We start from the raw sequence: 20,460 nt of genomic DNA, 5'->3' as shown, positions 1-20,460 counted from the left end.
GCTGGAATACACTGTCTACTGCAACTCTGATGCTTCTGCAATCAGTCTGCTGCTTTTCCAGCATTATCTGCTGCATTCCGAGTCTACTGACTCAGTCTTCTGCATTCAGACCTACTGGTTTCCTTCTACTGGTTCTGGGTTCGGCTACTGGTTTCCATCTACTGGTTCTGGTTTCGTCTACTGGTTTTGGCCTACTGAATTTTTTTCTTTTTAAATCGTTTCAGTAGTTTATTACAGTAGCTTATTTTCAGTAGTCTATTTCAGTCACCTTCAGAACTTATTCTCAGAAGTCTATAAGAACTTATTATTTCTAGTTCCTCCTCCCCAGATTATGAAACCCGGTTTCGCTCTGATACCACTTCAATGTCACGCCCCGGGACGGGGGTTGGTTGACACCGGCGTTGCTCTCAAATTTACATTCGAAAACAACAAGCCTCAGAAGTACAGAATGTCAGAAAAACCAGTCTTTTATTCATAATACTAAATGTTCATTGTCTGATACAACTCAATAATAATGTTTTACAGCGGAAATGTAAAACCAATTACAACATCGTCTTAACAAATGCGGCGAAATAAACATAAATAAGAACTGATAACAACGATCTTCATCACCAGCCCCAAAACTGACGTTGCTCCTCTTCTTCTATCAACTCTTCCTCGTTTTTATCTGAGATGGGTTTGGTGGGTGAGTGATATGATTGTCACTCAGTAAGAGGGGGCGGGAATAACTCCCAGTTTCGAAATCGTTTTCAACAGAAACAGTAATATGATAATATACAGAGAACTCTTGTTTTCAGAACAGTAATCAGAATTCAGAAATTACAGAACATAATTCAGAATTAGTAAGCACTGAGCACGTTAGTGAATTTCATGGCTAAACCGATATCAGTCCCCTATATGTTCTCTCCTCTAAGGGGTGAGGCCAGAATCAGAATCAGAATCAGAATTCAGAAATGTTCAGAATATATATTCCTACCATTAGTTCACTAGGGAGTTTCAGTGCTTCAAAATCAGAAATCAAACATACAGAAACTGAACTTTAAAACAGAATTATCAAACGGATTTCAAGATATTTACATATAAGCCCACTTACTGTAATTTGCTTAAAGTTTCGGTTGAAGTCTACTGGAATTTGGCTGTTCTCGCTACTGGATTTTGCTGCTTGACAAAGACACTCTTTCTTAACTCGAAATTTAAGTGATAATCTCAAAGCTTGTGTAACCCATTTCAGAGACTTGAGGGTGTTATTTATAGGCCACAATCTGACTGTTACGCTTCCAATTAATGGCCATAATCTGACATTAACAGCCTTTATTCCATGTTAATGCTTCAGTTACAAGTCTGAGCTGAATCAGTAACTGACTGCTGCTTCTTTCTCGCTCTTCTGCTGCTGCTGATTTTTCGTTCTTCTACTGCTGCTGCTGGAAAATACATGTCTGCTGGAAAAATACCAGCTTCTGAATATTATCTTCCGCTGGAAATTTTGCATTGCTTACTGAAATGCTTTTGCTGGAAATTCGGATTCTCACAATTTTGATTTAAATTTCTTCCGTCGTTCGAATAGCGTTCTATTGACGTATTTATTGGATAATTGTTGTAGGTTCGGTCAATGAAAATCTTCGAAGTATAATTCGACGAGCATTAATTATGTCGAATCGTTTTGTATGATATTGAAAGATATTATAGTATGGTTGTTATCGTTGGAATTAATCTAAGGATTATCGAGTTGATAATGGTTGGAATGTAAATAATGATGAGTTGTGGAATTATTCGGCTTATTTTGTTATTCTAGGCTGAGGGAGTTTAGTTGATCATTCTTGAAGGTCGTTTTTGTGATATAGATATGTTGCAGCTCGGTAACATACGACGATAAAACATAAATTATGTTTAATTATCATTCTGTGTTATATGAATCGTGTTTATGACTTGTTGACTGTTGTAAATTGTTAAATGCCTTTGTTGTGATCTATGTTTATTATTATGACATATTATTGACATTTAGCATCGGACATACAGTTATGACATTCATGTTGAGCCCTATCGTTCTTGTTAGCCCATTGTTGATATTCGTTGTTATCTGGCACTGTTGTTTATCTCGGGATCATTGTATGGCTGATAGGCCTATACACATGAGATCGTAGATGTGATTGAACAATTCCGTGGTGAGTTTAGCCTTTTGTGGTGAGCGCTGAGATTGTGTCATCTAGTTCGTTCTGTTGTGCCATCCTGTTATAGCGTATCAGCTGTATGGAGGCTGAGTCAGGGGTGTTATTCAGCACAGTTTGGCATACCTCGCATACTTGGCAGGGCGGTTTAGCTGCATGACGATGTAGCTCCCCTGTGTTGTTGCTCGAGCATTATTCCAGTTGTTATCGTACCGTTTGTTGGCTCATGTTATCCCGGTTATTCGTCGAGCCTTTCATGCATTGCATATCACATTTCATTATATGATTATGCATGATTTATGTTATTGTTGGACTGTTTCATACCAGAATCCTAACCTCAGTTGTTTTCTGGGGGGCTGCTGTGGTTGCTATTGGGCACCATAGTAGATCTCCCGAGTCATTTTGCAGCATCAGGCCGAGGTGCTGCCAGTTGAGCTCGGGATTGAGGTTGGATTGCTTGGTTTTTAGTTCGTTGGAGTCTCCCAGCTAGTCTTTTTGTTGTCTTGGAGTTGTGTCAGTTCCGTGTCACATTTTATTTGCTGGGGAGATGCCCCGATTATATGTATGGGTGTTTCACATGTTATTATTTAGTTTGGATCAATTTTAGTATATTCTAAAGCCTTGCCGGCTTAGTTGAATTGATGTTTGAGAATTGTTGATGTATTCCTAGCCGGTACTTGCATGTGACTGTATATTTTTATCGCAGCGTCAGTTTTGAGTCATTTTATTATTTTCTGATGCTTGAGTTTTTCGGGATGTCCTATTTACGGGGAGGTCATGCCGAAATTTTTCTAGGCCCTGAGGTCCGTTTTAAATTATTTTAAATCATTTCCGCTGCAAATCTAAATCAAACTATTATTGTTTGATAATTAATTATCATTAGAGTAAATGAGCCTCACAATATTTGTTATGTATGTGCTCGAATGACCCTCGCTTACTGAGTGACGACTATATCACTCACCCCTTACTCTACCTTCACAGATAAATCAGAAGAGAAAATCGAGGAAGATGAACAAGACTAATTTTGATGTTGATAATAAGAAGAATCAATAAATTTATTTTAGTTTTCGTTTAGTAAGTCGTAAACATTACCATATAATTTTTGTCGTTCTAATAATTTACGTTGTAAAGACAATCTTATGATTGATTATGAGTAATAAACTGGTTTTTTGTTTATATTGTACTACGAGTCTTGTTATTTTCAATCGTGTGGTTGTAAAACAACGTCGGTGTCGACTAACCTCGGTCTCAGAGCGTGACAATTAATTTTTTTTCCCTTTAAAATATATATTGTAGCAAATTTTAAGAAATTATCCTTCTTTAAGATAATTATTTCCATTTTTTATAATATTTTTATTTAATGAAAAATATTTGATTCATTTTACGAATATATATCCGAATATTTTTTTTTATCTCAAAATTATCACTTTTTACTGAAGATATATATAAATTTCTGAGACGTCTCATAAGATACTTTCTCAAAATAATTTAGATAAATAATTTTTTTTTACGTTAAGTAATTTTTCTTAAATATATCGACCAAAGATATAATTAAATTATTGATTTCAAACATTTATTTTAAAATAATATTATTATTAGTATTTTTTTCTCTTAAAATACATGTTGTAACAAATTTTAAAATAGTTATTTTTCAAATAATTATTTTAATTTTTATTGATAATTTTTATTTATTTAATGAATTAATTTTTTTTTTGTAATTACTACTATAATTATTTATTATATAGTTAGTAATTATTTATTCAATATATATATATATATATATATTTTATATATTTCATAATTATTTGTTGATAATATTTATTACTTTAAAGTGAAATATAAAATAAATTTCTATAAAAAAAAATTAATATCAGGAAAACTAAATTTCTACTTCTTAACAAACAATAAATTTTGTATTCACTCTCTAATTGAAAATTTTGCACATTTGCATTTGTCATTAAACAACCGCGATTTTTTTTTGTAAATACTAATATAATTATTTATTATATAGTTCGTAATTATTTATTTAAAAATATATATATATATATTATTTTATATATTTCATAATTATTTTTTGATGATATTTCTTACTTTAAGGGGAAACTGAAAATAAATTTCTATCAGAAAAAAAAAAATTTAATGTCAAAAAAATTAAGTTTCCACTCCTTGACAGACAATAAATCTTTGTATTCACTTTCTAATTGAATTTTTGCACATTTGCTTTTGTCATTAAACAACCCCAATTTTTTTTTGTAAATACTAATATAATTATTTATTATATAGTCCGTAATTATGTTTTCAAATATATATGTATATATATATATATATATATATATATATATATATATATATATTATTTTATATATTTTATAATTATTTGTTGATGATATTTCTTAATTTAAGTTGAAATTGAAAATAAATTTCTATAAGGGGAAAAAAATTAATGTCAGGAAAAGTTTCCATTCGTTGACAGAATAAATCTTTTTATTCACTCTTTAATTGAGATTTTTGCTCATTTGCCTTTATTAAACAACCAGCTCTTCTTCTTCTTCTTCACTCGCTCTCCTATGATGTGCGCCACCCCATCGGAAAAATCAAAGAACGCCAAAAAAATCTCCTCACCCACGACACTGTCGCATGCTCATTTTCTCCTCAATTTAACCGTGATTGCCTTCTCCATCAGAAAAAATTGTACAACCCCAAAAAAATATGTTCTTTGCGCTGGTTCTCTTCGATTTGTTGCACGAGTTTGCTGCAAGTTTTTATTTGATAACCTTCTAGTTTTTGTTAGATTTTCGAAGGGTTTTGTTCGATTTACCTCTGAGTCTTGATTTATTTTTTTGGGCTGCAGGTTTTTTGTTCGTTTTCCCGCTACTTGCTCGAATTTTGAAGGTTTTTTTTTTCAATTTACCACTGGTACGTGCTGCGTTTTTTTTTTATTATTTGTCATTGGTTTTAAGTGAATGTGTTAGTTGATTTTCATACTCTTCTGAAACTATTTGTTGATCTCCATGTTTTTGTTGTTCTCTCTTTCTTACTGACTAATTGTCGAATGGTTTTTTCCTAATATCTGGGTTTTGCTTAGTTCCTGGATTGGTGTTGATTGTTAAATTGTTGGTTGGGATTATGCAGTATTCATTTGTTCATTGTTGTGTTTTTGTCATACACAGTTTGAGGCGGAAACAAAATAATCTTATTTCAAAATAGGTATATATGAAGTTGAAATTCTTGGTGTTTGTGGTAGGATTCAAGATTAGTACTTTCTTATTTGTTGCGCATTGAAATTGGGGGGTATGGTTCAAGATTTATACTCTTATTTGTCATGCACTGAAATTGGGTACTTGCTTCTCGAGAATCACTGTGTGAGGCTGAACTTCTGTGGTATTTTGTGTTTGAATATCTGAGAGTTTTTCTGGTACGGTTTAGGACTTTAAGATTAATGGTTTCATTCTTAAGAATCATGTCAAGCTAATTAACCTTTGTTTGACTTGGAAAAGAGAAGGATGATTTGGTTTTTCTATGTTTTGGTGACATTCGAATCGTGTAAGAAATCAAAGATATTGTGGGAATCATATGTTGAATTATGCATGAGATTGGAATCATTGGATTGATAAATGTCATCCTTTGTGTAGATTATTGTGTAGTGCGGGTATCTAAAGAGCTTGAAAAAGTATGATTGATGTTAATATGATGCCCATTTAGGGGTTCTTGTTATAAATTGTTTTTTAGTGATGAATGAACTCGTGAAGTATTTGGTTGGTTCTGACATGTAAATTGGCCCGAATATTTTACTTTTTGTTGCTACTCTAAATTTCTCGAATAAAAATTGTACTTTATCATCAAGATATGAATGCAACTGCTATTACTTTTTGATCATCCTAATTCTGTTTTATGTTTATTATTTATGTTGGGTGTTTGTATAAAATAGAAACAAGATCAACAAATTGGAGGTTAATTTATATATCAAGATGAGATGTAGAATCAAATTACATATTTTTGTGCTTAAATTTCAATCATTTTTATTTCATTTGAGGCGTACAATACCTGAATCTTGACCAATTATGCCGAAATTTTTATTTGTACTGTCAGCAATCCTATTTCTTATAACATTTGTCCGGTAAACATAAATATCGGTAATAACTCATTTCCCTAGTACGGAACTCCTTAAATATATGTGAAGTTGGTTCAGAATCACCTCGATACCCCATTATTTCAATGATTTGTATCCAATGTAAATCATTTAGTATCTAAGGAGTTAAAAACTAGGAATCTCTGGTGATGGAGAAACACGCCTTTGTTTTTATATCCAACATGCATCATCAATGGAAAATAAAGCATCAAAACTTTCATCAATACACACCAATTTGCAAAATATCAATAAATAATGAATACTATATTATTCGTATTCTAATTGCGAATATTCAAATCAACACTGTATTATTCAAACTCTACAATAAAGTGCAACATGGAATGAAGATTGCACTTTGATTTTTGTCCATTGCTCCTCGTTGAGTTTTTGTTCAAGTTTTTCTTCATGATTCTGAAATAGATAGAACAACATTGTGAAATCTTATCTCTGCCTGTACGACTAGCTCATTCGCATCAATAAATTTTTTTGTCTAACCATTTCAACATATAAAATGGTATCACCATAACTAATTTAAACACAAAAAATAAAATTTTAATATTCATCGATAAAATATATTATCAAAATAAGTAATATAAGAAAATCAATACAAAATACAAAACATAAAGCACAAAAAAGATGTAATTTGATTCTACATCTCTTCTTGATATATAAATTAACATCCAATTTGTTGATCTTGTTTCTATTTTATACAAACACCCAACATAAATAATAAAAATAAAACAAAATTAGGATGATCAAAACATAATAGCAGTTGCATTCATATCTTGATGAGAAAATACAATTTTTATTTGACAATATATATATATATATATATATATATATATATATAACAAATACATAAAAAAATGTCCAATCATTTGTAATTTACTGTGCCCATGGCTATTTATTTGGTGCAGTGTGGTATACAATCGTGTGTTAATATCAAATTTTTGTTTTACTTAATTGATTGAAGTTGAACATATAATCGATTAAAGCGTTTTGGAGAAGGCCTAGATTGAATTATGGGCTGATCCATCCATCATGAAGTCCAGCTCATAATATTTTTCGGCTAATTTGTTCCAATCGCTTAAACGAAAGTCAGAGCCCAAATCTTAGGTATAACAAACAATCTCACGGATCCTTATTCATGAGACGAGTCAATTTTGTTCATATTTATAATAAAAATAATATTTTTAGTACAAGTGATTCAAATAGAAAATTTGTCTCACAAAAACGACTCATGAGACCGTCGCAAGAGTTTTGTGATCCATGATTTATCGATTGACCAATAGAATATGAGTCGATCTCATGTGAGATCGTCTCACGGATCATAATTTGTGAGACGGGTCAACCCTACTCATATTCACAATAAAAGTAATACTTTTAGCATAAAAAATAATACTTTTTCATGGATAACCCAAATAAGATATCCGTCTCACAAATATGATCTGTGAGACCATCTCACACAAGTTTTTGCCATAAAATATACGTTCCTTACTAGGGGTGCAAACGAACCGAATCGAGCCGAATAATAGTAAAAAAATCAGGCTCGAATTCTGCTCGAAATAGGTATATTCGAGTTCGAGCTCGATTCGAAGTTCGATAATTTCAAATATTTGGGCTCGAGCTCGGCTCGAAATGAAGTTCGAGTTCGAGTTCGGCTCGAAATATTCGAATATATTCGTGAACTATTCGAATTATTGCTCGGATATTAAGGTTTGAAAGCTCGAAATGCTCGAAATATATATATATATATATATATATAATTATATTATATTAATAAAATATTAAGGCTCGCGAACTATTCGCGAGCTATCGAACAAAATAATTTGGGCTCGAGTTCGGCTCGAAAAAAAGTTCGAACATGTTCGAGTTCGGCTCAAATTCGATAAGTTCGAATACGAATCGAATATTTATCGAGCCGGCTCGAAAAACTCGCGAACATGTTCGGTTCGTTTGCAGCCCTATTCGTTACTATGGTGCGTGAATTAGCATTTTATTTAGGAAGAAAAAGAATAATAAAACCATATATATAGGTCATTAAAATAATTAATTAATGTGTAATTATAATTTATAGGATACAGATAATAAAGGCATAGGTGATAGATACCGCCCATCATATTGGAGGGGTCCTCGGATTATAGGCACCGTGAAATATGGATAGTTGACTATGGATAGCAATTTCGATTCAAAGGGAATATAGACAAATTGTTAATGAGTGATTTTCATTTTTATTTTTCTTTCAAATTTCGATTTCTATCTCAATATTAGGAATTTATTTGGCTGAGCTTATTAAAAATAGCTTGTAAGCTCTAGTAATAAATTGTTAAAAGTGATTATTTTAAGTAAATTAAAGATGTTGATATGTCTGATATTATAAGATATTTTTATTGTCAAAATCATCGAATATGGATACCAAATCCCCTTCACGTTCCAAGATTTTTTAAATTATTATAATTTTTTTATCCTTATCTATATATCTTTGGACATAGAAAAATATGGAGTAAGTCTTTCATAAGACGGTCTCATGGATCTTTATTCGTGAGACCGATCAATCATGTCCATATTTACAATAAAAATTAATATATTTGACATAAAAAGTAATATTTTTTTTAGATAACCTATATAGAATATTTGTTTCACAAAATTGACCCGTGAGACCGTTTCACAGGAGTTTTTGTGAAAAATATGCATCTATTTCCACAAAATTGAAAAGAAATTTAAATATATTTTTTTCTATCGCTCTATTTTTAATAAATAAAAAATATTAGAAATACTAATTTTTGTTTTAATAATCATTCAAAATTAGAAAATAATTAATTGAATTAAAAATATATGACGTACGTGCGTCAAATGTCAATTTAGAAAAAATTTCTTGATATACATTATTTATGGATATATTTTTCCCAACAACACAAACAAATATAAGTGGGTCTCATGTGAGACAGTCTCACGGATCCTAATATGTGAGACGGTCAACCTTACCTATATTCACAATAAAAAGTAATAATCTTAGCATAATAAATAATAGTTTTTCATGGATAACCCAAATAAAAGATCAGTCTCATAAATACAACCCCGTTTCACACAAGTTTTTGTCAACAAAATATAAAAACATAATTTTCAAATTATATTCAACACTCATTTTCCCGTCGCTATCAGATTCTCACAAATGTTGAAAATTCTATAATCAAACTTTTGACTAACTATCGACATCTACTACATTAGATGTAAATTAACCGAATGGAGTTAGAATATTAGTAAAAAATATAAAGCTCATGCTATTCGAACTAATACCCAGACGCTAAGGTTTTAAAATGAATATTCAAAAGCTCGAAAAATCCGAAAAGATCGGAATGTATATATATTTAATATATAATTATATTAGTAAAATATTAAGCTTCGCGAGCTGCTCTAAAATTATCGAACAAAATAATTTTGACTCGAATTCGATAAATTTAAATGCAAATCAAATATTTATCGAGACGGATTGAAAAACTCGAAAACCTCGATTCGTTTACGGTCCTAATCTACATTTTGAATATGATGAAACTTTAAATGTCATCATCAATAGCCTTGTCATGATGAATTATTATTAATTAAAAAATAGAAAATAGTCAAGGTCATACACGTACATGTATGTATATTTATCTTCTTCAAGAACAGCAGCAAGTGACTTCCATTCTTTCAAACAATTGTCCCGGATGGAAGTCATGGCTACCCTTTTGTCTATCCTTCTATCCACGCTTTTACTAGCAATCCCTTTAGTTGTCCTATACAAGTGGTGGTGGATTCCAATTCGTATTCAACGTGAACTTCAATCCCAGGGAATCAAAGGTCCCTCGTACAAGTTCTTCCATGGAAACACGAAAGAAATCATACAAATGAAGAAGCAAGCAAGCAGCACAACCATGGATTTGTCGCACGACATATTTCCAAGGTTGCAGCCTCACTTGTATTCCTGGGCCAAGATTTATGGTAAGAATGCATACTGCAATTCGTTTCGAGTATCTTCCAATATTTCATCTGGGTTCAGTGCATATTTCGTGATTTCATAATTTTATTGAATCAGGTGAAGTTTTCCTTTACTGGATCGGAGCTAAACCTTTTGTCGTGGTTACGGAACCACAAATGATTAAAGAAATACTTGGTAACAAAGAAGGCAAGTATTCGAAATCTAAAACTATAGTGTACATGAAGAAACTAGTGGGAGACGGGATTGTGGCGGCAGAAGGTGAAAAATGGTCAAAGCTTAGGAGATTGGCTAATCACGCTTTTCATGGAGAGTGCTTAAAGGTAAACATCTCTCTTTAAATTGTTTGATCCAATTACTGTTCAAGAAATCTATCGGATTTTTTGTCCTATGCTACTTGTTAAGAATGGAACTTGGACCTAACTCAACCCCAAAAGCTAGTTCTAGGGAGAAGATTGTCCAACCCATGTATACAACTCCCAGGTTATTTATCTAACCAATGTGGGACAATTAACACACCCTTCTCACGTCCAGGAATGAACATCTGGAGCGTGGAGTTTACAAAAGATGCAATTATGGGCAGAACGGGTGGCCTAATTATAGACAGTCCAACACATAACGGTAGAATCCGGGCTCTGATACCATGTTAAGAATAGAACTTGGACCTAACTCAACCCCAAAAGCTAGCTCTAGGGGTGAAGATTGTCCAAGCCTATATATACAACTCCAAGGTTATTTATCCAACCGATGTGAGACAATTAACACTAACGTGATAAAAATCACGAGACTCGTACTATTTGTGGTGCTCGAAATCATAAAAATGGATTCTGGGTTCGCCGCGGTTTAGGATATGGTTCCGGAGATGATCTCAAGTGCCAGAACAATGGTGGATAGGTGGAGGAATTTTGAAGGAAAAGAGATGGAAGTGTGCGAGCAATTCAGGCTTCTTACCTCGGAAGTGATCTCCAGGACGGCTTTCGGAAGCAGTTACTTGGAAGGGATAATGATATTCGAAACGCTCACGAAGTTGTATGGCTTGATCTCCAGAAACGCGTATAAGATAAGATTTTACGGCTCTATGTATGTGGTTATTCTTAATTTATAGATGGATTTTTACAATACGAGACACTCGGTTCAAGGTTTCTCAATGCTTGGAGATTATTTCTGCAGAAAGTTTAATCGGACTGAAGATGACATCGAAGCTGACCGAATCGAGAAAAAGCTCCGTGATTCTATCATGGAAATTGTAAAGAAACGAGAAGCAGAAGCTAGTGAAGGGCAAGTTAATGATTTTGGAAATGATTTTTTGGGATCTCTCCTGAAAGTTCACCATGACATGGATCCGAAAAATCGAGTATCCGTCGATGAAATCATCGATGAATGCAAGATCTTCTATTTTGCTGGACAAGAAACTACTTACAGCTTACTATGTTGGAGCATTCTCCTGCTTGGGATTCACACGGATTGGCAAGAAAAAGCAAGCAAAGAAGTGATTGAAATGTTTGGCCAAGAAAATCCCAACTCAGAAGGCATCGCAAGATTGAAGACTGTAAGTAATGTTTCGTAGAGATTCAAATTTTTAGATCTTATGTAGGGCTATAATCTAGCTGAACCTAGTCAAAAATGGAGCTTGACTACGAATTTAATTCTATTTGAGATCAAGGCACTTCAAAAATCCAATCAAAATTTGAAATCAGATCTCTTTTATGTATGAACTTGATATCAACTGAAAATTTTAAACCACAAGTTTGAATTTACTAAAAAACGGATTCCATTGTTATTCGCGATGCATAAAACGCATGATTGCTTTCTTGAAATGTAGGTAACCATGATCATCTATGAAACTTTGAGGCTATACAGTCCTGTGGCTACTATTACAAGAAGAATAGAGAGAAAAACTAAACTGGGGAAATATCAGTTACCAGCAAACGTCAATATGTTGATTCCTCCTCAAGCATTGCATCGAAATCCTGAAACATGGGGACAGGATGCCCACGTGTTTAAACCAGAGAGATTTTCCGAAGGATTGGCGAAACCAACAAATGGCAATTCCGTGGCATTCCTGCCTTTTGGTTTTGGACCTCGAAGGTGTGTTGGCATGAACTTTGCATTTAACGAAGCTAAGATAGCACTATCAATGATCCTTCAACGGTACAAGTTCACCATATCACCAAACTACATTCACTCGCCAAATCTAGTTCTCACTATGCAGCCTCAACATGGAGTAAAAATCTTGCTGCAGCCGCTGTAAGAATAAGCCTGCATCATCAGTTGTCATTAACATTGAAACAAGAATGCTATTGCAATTATCTGGAGTCATACCAATAGAAAGATCCACATTGCTTAGTCTTTCAGAGTGATTATTATGATGGGTGGTTCCCTGAAATAGCCCGAGACAAGCAGTTTCAGGAGTCAAAACTAGTATTAAAAAATATAAATAAAAATTCAATTTTCTTTTTTAATTTGATTGTTGGATTTATCCCTGTTCACAAAAAATTACAATTCTAGGAAACCGAAAGACATGAAGCAAATCGTTGTCCAATATATGTTGCAACGAATTCACATCTCCCAGCATATACCTATACGGTGAATGAAAGGTAAAAACCCCAGTAACAATTGCAGCAAACATAGGCATGAAGAGTGAAACTTCAAAAAAATGTGTGGCCTCTGTAGAGGATATTGGAAATTCTTAATATTCATTTGCATGCAGATTCAGATAAAGGATTGACAACAACCTGGATTTAGTCCCATGAATAGTAAATTCTGCAGCTCTTTTCTCGTGTCCTGATATTTAATTCAAGACTCCCATAACTTTCAGTAGAAAAGTGTACTCGAAAGCTGTCTCCAAACAATGAGCAATATGGCCATCGTCACGACAATGTCCCTCATTCATACTTCTCTACAGAATTACTGTAGATGACAGCTTGAGCATGCTGTATCTCGTATCTTTGCCACCCATTTTGCTGCTTCCCTAACAACCCTTAAGGACGGAATAATGGGAAGCATATATATAAAAAACAGCAGATTAGATTTTATAATATGGTGGAATTTACCTAAATTAAGAGATGGGCTATCTGAACAAACAAACAAGTGGACACATAGCTATATATTTGTTGAAATGATAATCTCAAAAAGTTTGATAACCAGGAATTATTGAATGAGGACAAAGACGAGCATTGAAGGACACCAAACACCTTGAGGAATATTATTGTAGGGAGAGTACTTAAGAATATAGTCAAAGCAACACTCTGTTGAGGATTTCCGAAATCTTCGTAATCCAAAGTAGTAAGAGGTAGATTGGGATCCAGTAGAGTGTTACGTACATCGAGAAAGGGAACCTATCATGGAAAATGCAAAAGCAAAATTTTGAGATCCAAGATAATGGAACAGTAAATTCAAATTACATTCAAAGGTAAAAAATTTGCATCTCTGCTTACCTTCAAAATGGCAGCATGAAACAATTTGGCATGCATATTTACAGCTGCTCCCACAAGAAGACATCCAGCACTGATACCCATTGCACCAAGCTGATTTCTATGGACTAAACCCTAGTCGATCATATATTTGCCACATGCAACAAAATCATAGATGGAGTTCAACTTGTTCAATACACAGCTAGATTGATGCCAAGAAGGATCTGCACCAGCAACACCCCTGCGCCAAGGAAAATGCGAAATGCAAAAAAATTAATGTTCGGTATTCTACCAACAGCATTTGATAATCTTCAAACTCGGTGGAACGAACGACTTAACAATAATTCAAGCCGAAGGAATAGATAAATACCACATCCGGGAATACAAACATCCAACCGTGATCAAGTAAAGCTTAAACGGTCTGGACACCAGCTTTTATCCAGACCCTCACCATATGTTCCATAACCATGTAGAAGTCCAGGCGACAGCCCTTTCCGAAATGTAATGCGTTAAAACAGGATGGTTAACGGGACTTTGACACCATCATGAGAAACAACCTCTTTCTCTTCACAAGTGTATTGCTGAGAGAAACCTTTCCATCTGTGACATCCATTATTTTTAGCACCTTTTTCTCTCTTGTACGAGGTCGCTACATTCATCAAAACATTTGTCTCATCTTCCTGCTGAACAATGACAAAAGTTTTGCTCACCATGTCAAAGTCAACGATAAGATCAGGCATATGGCATATCAGTGAAGAGCAAAGCCAGGTAAGTAAAACTTATAAACAAGAACTTTAAAATCAGGGGGTTCAAGGGACGTACCATTAAGTGTCATTCAGTCAATAAGTATTTTTTTTCGACCTTTGCCAATACATATTTCATAGATTAAAGAAGGGTTTTGGCTTCAATATAAAATGTTTATTGGTTCACATGAGGAACCCTTATCAAGAACTCAGTGTTGTGGATCGGCTAAATAGCTTTCAAGCCAAAAACAGTTTATTTCCTCCAACATATTAAGAAAAGAAAAGGTATTTATATAAATTAAAACATTGCCGTCTCACTACACCAAATAAACAACCAGTGATAATCCCGAAAACCAGAAATTAACATACAAATTAAACAACCAGTGGTAATCCTGATTTGATATCGATAAGTTCCTATGAAGTCCTTGAATTAGAATTCATGTTATAAACTTGCCATTTTTGGTGTTCGTAATATTCACACAACCGGGAATCATGTCCGATCCCAGTTGGTGCACATAACCCCGAAAATTATATGTCAGGAAAAGTAAAATACGGGATACATAAATGAGCTTCACATAAAACTTGTACAATTTACCTGTAAGGTCTTTGGTTCTGGTCATGTAGTGTATATAACAATGTACAGCCATCCTGGCCCCAAGCCAAACTCATAACACTCTCAACACTGAAATGTGGGAGGATAGCATTAGTTCTGAGATCTTTAATTTGAAGTTGAAATTGTTCTTTCCTTGTTGTATCAAGTGTGTAAGCAAGAAAACTGTGACATGGAGATACTCTGCAGGTATCCATATGGACACAACCTATAAAATAGATAATACGTGCATAACTGAATATGTTTGCTCACATTTTAACCAAAACTCGTGTTCTACATAGGATAAGTACATAATTCACATTAAAGACAACAGATTACACCTGATGTATCAAGCATAATACATTTCCTTCCTCATTTATTCATTTGCAGGTCTCAAACCATTTAAGCACTACGGATGGGAAAGATTTAACTTTTAACTCATACATTTAGAGATTGTATCACAAGACATGAACTGTTATAGCCTATAAACAAACATAAGTATAAGACACTGTCTAAATGAACCAGACTTTGTCATAGGGTAAATTGAAAATGACTAGTTTCAGATAAACTAAGTAAAATATATTGTATTTAATTTAAAGAAATATGGCCAAGTACATAAGATTCCTACTTCATACTCATGCCACGAACAACTTCAATGTAGAATGCATTCTCAAATTAACAATTTAGCAAAAAGAGCTAATAATTCCACCCGATATGGGTACTGTTATTCCTCAGAAAAATGAAATGATTTAGGATAAAAGAAAATGAGCGGAGAATTACTAGCAAAAGGAACTAGCCATGCTTTCTGCGATCTCATTCCAATCAAGCAAAACTCGCTCCCTCCCAAACCCTCCTTCAGAAGAACTGATTAAATTATTCAACCAACCTTTCTTTCACCAGCTAAAATCCTACAGTTTCACCGTGGACGGTGGACTCGAAAGGCACCTTCTTGACCAAAATTCGTGTAGAACATTTCACTTTAGATAAAAATATTCGTAAGAAGTTATTTCGTTCGAGCGACGAGGGACGGAGTTTTCTGATAATTTTGCTTTAGTTAACAATTACATCTATTTAATTATTTGATAAATATTTCATGAAAAAATTATTTTAGCATAAAAAAAGTTAGAGTGAGTCTTATGTGAGACCGTCTCACGGATTTTAATATGTGAGACGGGTCAACCCTACCCATATTCACAATAAAAAGTAATACTCTTAGCATAAAAAGTAATACTTTTTCATGGATAATCCAAATAAGAGATCCGTCTCACGAATACGACCCGTGAGACCGTCTCATACAAGTTTTTGCCAAAAAGTTATGACTTATTATTATCCAATGTTAGTTTCTTTTATGCACCAATTTTTATAATAGTTTGTGTTAGTAAAACAACAGCTGGACTTATAATATTTAATGATTAGTTAGAATATTTTTCAATATTATATGTTAGTTAATATTTATTATTTTAGTTTATGTTTTAAATATAATAAAATAAAATCCCACATTTTATTGTTTATTATAAAAGGCCCATTTTTAGAATTCTTCCAACTGCGAGTGAATATACAGATAAGTACCGTTTGGTTCGTGATATGATATAAATAATATGAAGATAAGTAATTTTTTTTAATAATATATACTCGAGTATTTCAATCTTATTTTTACTCTAAAGGGTGCCAAACATGTATGAGTGCTTTTTTAAATAAAAATGATAGTTAATATAATGCTTGATTTGAATGATTAATTTGATTAAATTTGAGATAACGTGATATTATCATTTTGTATTTTTGAAAATATTAATAAAATATTTATAATATTATTTATTAATGATAATATTGTAATTTCAATTCAATTATTTGATTGATGTAAGATAAATTATTGGTAGATGGATAAATAATACGGTGCGTCAAACATGATATTATATTGGATAAAAATGTGGATAAAAATATAGATAAATAATATATATAGCGAATCAAACGGTACCAAAGTATTGGCCACCTAGCTTAATTAACTTTGTTTTATAATAATTATTAATTATATCACAATAATTAAAGTTAAAACAATATTTGCATTATATATATATTTATTACATCCTTAGTTATATCTGATTTTTAGAATTTGAGCAAATATATATGTCTAACTATAATTTCTTAATTTTTTTTTGATTAAGAGAACAATTGATCTACATCGCAAAGAGATCACCCCCTCACTTTTTTAATCTCATTGATCAGAGGTCTAAAGTTAATTATATTTTTTTCACATTCCCTCTTAATATTTGTCTTTAACCCCTAAAAAAATTTTAAATTTACTTTGCTCCCAACCTCCAATTTTTGGCTACGTCCCTGGTGACAACGTACGATAAAATAACATTAATCAATATTGTTAATTGTCCCACATCGGTAGGATAAATAACCTTTGAGTGGTATATATGGGATTGGACAATCCTCCCCCCTAGAGCTAGCTTTTGGGGTTGAGTTAGGTTCAAGTTCCAATCTTAACATGGTATCAGAGCCCGGGTTTCACCGTTATGTGTTGGACTGCCTACAATTAGGACCACCCGTTCTGCCCATAATTGGGTCATTTGTAAACTCCATGCTCCAGATGTTCATTCCTGGGCGTGAGAGGGGTGTGTTAATTGTCCCACATCGGTTGGATAAATAACCTTTGAGTGGTATATATGGGATTGGACAATCCTCCCCCTTGAGCTAGCTTTTGGGGTTGAGTTAGGTCCAAGTTTCAATCTTAACATGGTATCAGAGCCGGGATTTTACCGTTATGTGTTGGACTGCCTATAATTAGGCCACCCGTTCTGCCATAATTGGGTCATTTGTAAACTCCACGCTCCAGATGTTCATTCCTGAGTGTGAGAGGGGTGTGTTAATTGTCCCACATCGGTAGGATAAATAACCTTTGAGTGGTATATATGGGATTGGACAATCCTCCCCCCTAGAGCTAGCTTTTGGGGTTGAGTTAGGTTCAAGTTCCAATCTTAACAAATATGGTCTCACAAGTAAAAAAGTCGTATAAAAACCATAATTTTAGCAAGAAAAACGACAAAATAAGTTTGGCCATGAAAACTTGCCTCATTTACATAAGTTAGGGTTTTGTCGGCCACATTAATTATATTGTATTGTACTTAAGCTTAAAAAAGGCAGACAAATTCCAAATATCGCTCCTTAAATGATCATACAATTGTTACTTTATATTAGTAATATTCTAACAAAACAAGAAAACCCTTGTTTCATGGGACAAATGGGATTTGCTGGTTATGTATGGGGCGTCGCCTTCTCACCCAATGATAATCCATCGTAAAATATTCAGGTTCTCTCCATGTAGTACCTTTTCTTGCATGCATTTTCTGCTTTTCATGTCCGTTTATTTGTTGACCTGCCACACAATATATAAAATTACGTACTAAAGTTCATGACAAAATATGAATATTAATAGATTATCATAAAGTAAGTAAGCACGTTATATTACAATATATATATATTTATATATATATATATGTATGTATATGTATGTATCAGACAAAATATTTATCATAAAGTAATTGAGAACATAAATTTATGGTGACAATGTCTAAATATGTCACCTCCATCAAATCATGGGATTTTTGTTACTATATGTAGTTGCAATCTTTTAACATGTTCATTCTATCTTACGTCTAGAATCAGATGAACATCTTAATTCAAAACAAATAATATAATATTCATCGGTATATTTTGTTTTGAATTCAGATATTCATGAGAAACTCTTGTATAAAATGTATCGGGAGTAAGATTTCTAGTTTAGCATTGATGTAATTCTATGAACCTATTAATCCTCCATTTCTTAATTTAAATAAATACTTTTATTTTTTTTCTTGTGACAAGGAAAAACGAGTGACCTTCTTCAGTTTTTCGATCTAGTTTAATTAATTATTATTTTTACTTAAAACAACTAATGAGTTAGATATAGCAGCAAAATATAGCAATCTTATACTTTGAAATCTTTCAAATAAGTGTACCTGAACAGTCACTTGATTTTTCATGGAATCATAATAAGTTAATTACTAGATTATAAGAATTGACGTAAGTCTCACTATAAATTCCATGTCCAACTGTGTAGACCAACTCAAACATTTTAAATAATCATGAATTAATTAATATTTCATTTAACCTAAACAAATGATCCTTTTAGAAATATAATTTTTTGAAAGTACAAATTACATTTTGGTTCTTATAATATGTATTTTTTTATGTTATTGTTTAATTTAAAGTCTTATTCTATTAACTTGTAATTTTTTTCGATTCTAATCCTTTTTTAAAGATGCTACACATTATATATATAAAATTTGGCAAAAACTTGTGTGAGACGGTCTCATAAGTCGTATTTGAGACAGATATCTTATTTGAGTCATCCATGAAAAAGTATTATTTTTAATGTTAATATTATTACTTTTTATTGTGAATATCAATAGGGTTGACCCGTCTCAAAGATAAAGATTTGTGAGGGCGTCTCACAAGAGACCTACTCATAAAAATTAATGTACAAACATAAGTAAATGAGAATATAAATTTAAGGTGGCAAGTCTGAAGTCTAAATATGTCAGCTCCATAAAATCGTGAGATTTTTTTTATCTTGTCTATTAATAGCGGAAAAATTAGTTACCTTTTCGATTTTTCGAGTGTTGGTTTTACGCCACATGATCTCTTATAAAAATCTTAAACTTGTCAAAGTTCCAAATATAGAACGAACTTTCAAGTTGGAAAGCCGATTATAACAATCCTTTTCCGATCGAACTCAAAAAAAAAATTCTTACAAACTTCTTGTGCCTCGTAAATAGTCGAACATACGTACCAACTCAAATATTTTAAATATTCTTGCCTAAACAAATGAACCCCTGTGTACAATCTTCAAATTCACGACATATCAACAACAAAATTAATTAAATTTGTGGCGTATCATTTACGATCTGTTAAAATCTAAATAGAAGCTGGGAAAAAAAACTGATGCATGTGTAATTAATTTTATATGTATAATTACCTGATGAGGCTTTTATCAAGTAGTTTTTGCGTGGCACAAATCCTTCGCCAACCAAACTCTTGATCGACTGTCAGAATTAAATGAACAGCAATATACATCAGGAAAAAATGAGAATGCATCTATATATATAATTTATAACGACTTATGCATGCATGCATACATTTATGCTTGATTGATTTAATGTTAAGTAAAATCAATTATGTTCCGACAAAATCATACAGTCATTGGTTGTTCATCCAGTTTGAGTTTTCTTGGTACTGAATTCCGAAACTTGAAGTGATGATCAACTGCATAGACAAACTTTATCTGTATCAAATAAAATATATATCTAGATACATATACTATATATATATATACACATATACATACACTGAAGTATTATATCGTACGAAATGAAGTTGATTACCTTGCTGAAGATGATCAGATAT

The 20,460-nt window shown here is 32.7% G+C and overlaps 1 protein-coding gene and 2 long non-coding RNA genes across 9 annotated transcripts; 2 read left to right on the top strand and 1 right to left on the bottom strand.

Annotated features, from left to right (window-relative positions):
* The first annotated feature begins 4,690 nt into the window (after window positions 1–4,690).
* Window positions 4,691–6,035, top strand: LOC140817551 (uncharacterized). Its single transcript, XR_012114804.1, has 2 exons — window positions 4,691–4,923; window positions 5,017–6,035. It is a non-coding gene; the product is annotated as an uncharacterized lncRNA (long non-coding RNA).
* A 3,894-nt stretch (window positions 6,036–9,929) lies between these two features.
* LOC140816302 (cytochrome P450 CYP749A22-like) lies at window positions 9,930–12,725 on the top strand. Its single transcript, XM_073175484.1, has 5 exons — window positions 9,930–10,272; window positions 10,367–10,590; window positions 11,115–11,347; window positions 11,438–11,816; window positions 12,090–12,725. Exons 1-5 carry the CDS (start codon window positions 9,930–9,932, stop codon window positions 12,516–12,518), a joined length of 1,608 nt encoding a protein of 535 aa, XP_073031585.1. The 3' UTR covers window positions 12,519–12,725.
* LOC140816303 (uncharacterized) lies at window positions 12,289–15,982 on the bottom strand. Of its 7 annotated transcripts, none has more exons than XR_012114537.1 (7): window positions 15,793–15,982; window positions 15,019–15,241; window positions 14,020–14,363; window positions 13,705–13,921; window positions 12,997–13,605; window positions 12,590–12,647; window positions 12,289–12,512 (listed from the first exon to the last, which is right to left on the bottom strand). It is a non-coding gene; the product is annotated as an uncharacterized lncRNA (long non-coding RNA). The 7 variants fall into 7 exon arrangements; XR_012114531.1 differs by having other exon boundaries at window positions 14,051–14,363; window positions 15,793–15,981; XR_012114530.1 differs by having other exon boundaries at window positions 13,705–14,363.
* Window positions 15,983–20,460: the final 4,478 nt, after the last annotated feature.

The sequence above is a fragment of the Primulina eburnea genome, chromosome 16 (assembly GCF_022965805.1).
Source record: "Primulina eburnea isolate SZY01 chromosome 16, ASM2296580v1, whole genome shotgun sequence".
NCBI classification, from domain to species: Eukaryota; Viridiplantae; Streptophyta; class Magnoliopsida; order Lamiales; family Gesneriaceae; genus Primulina; species Primulina eburnea.
This window is presented reverse-complemented; position numbering and strand designations above follow the sequence as displayed.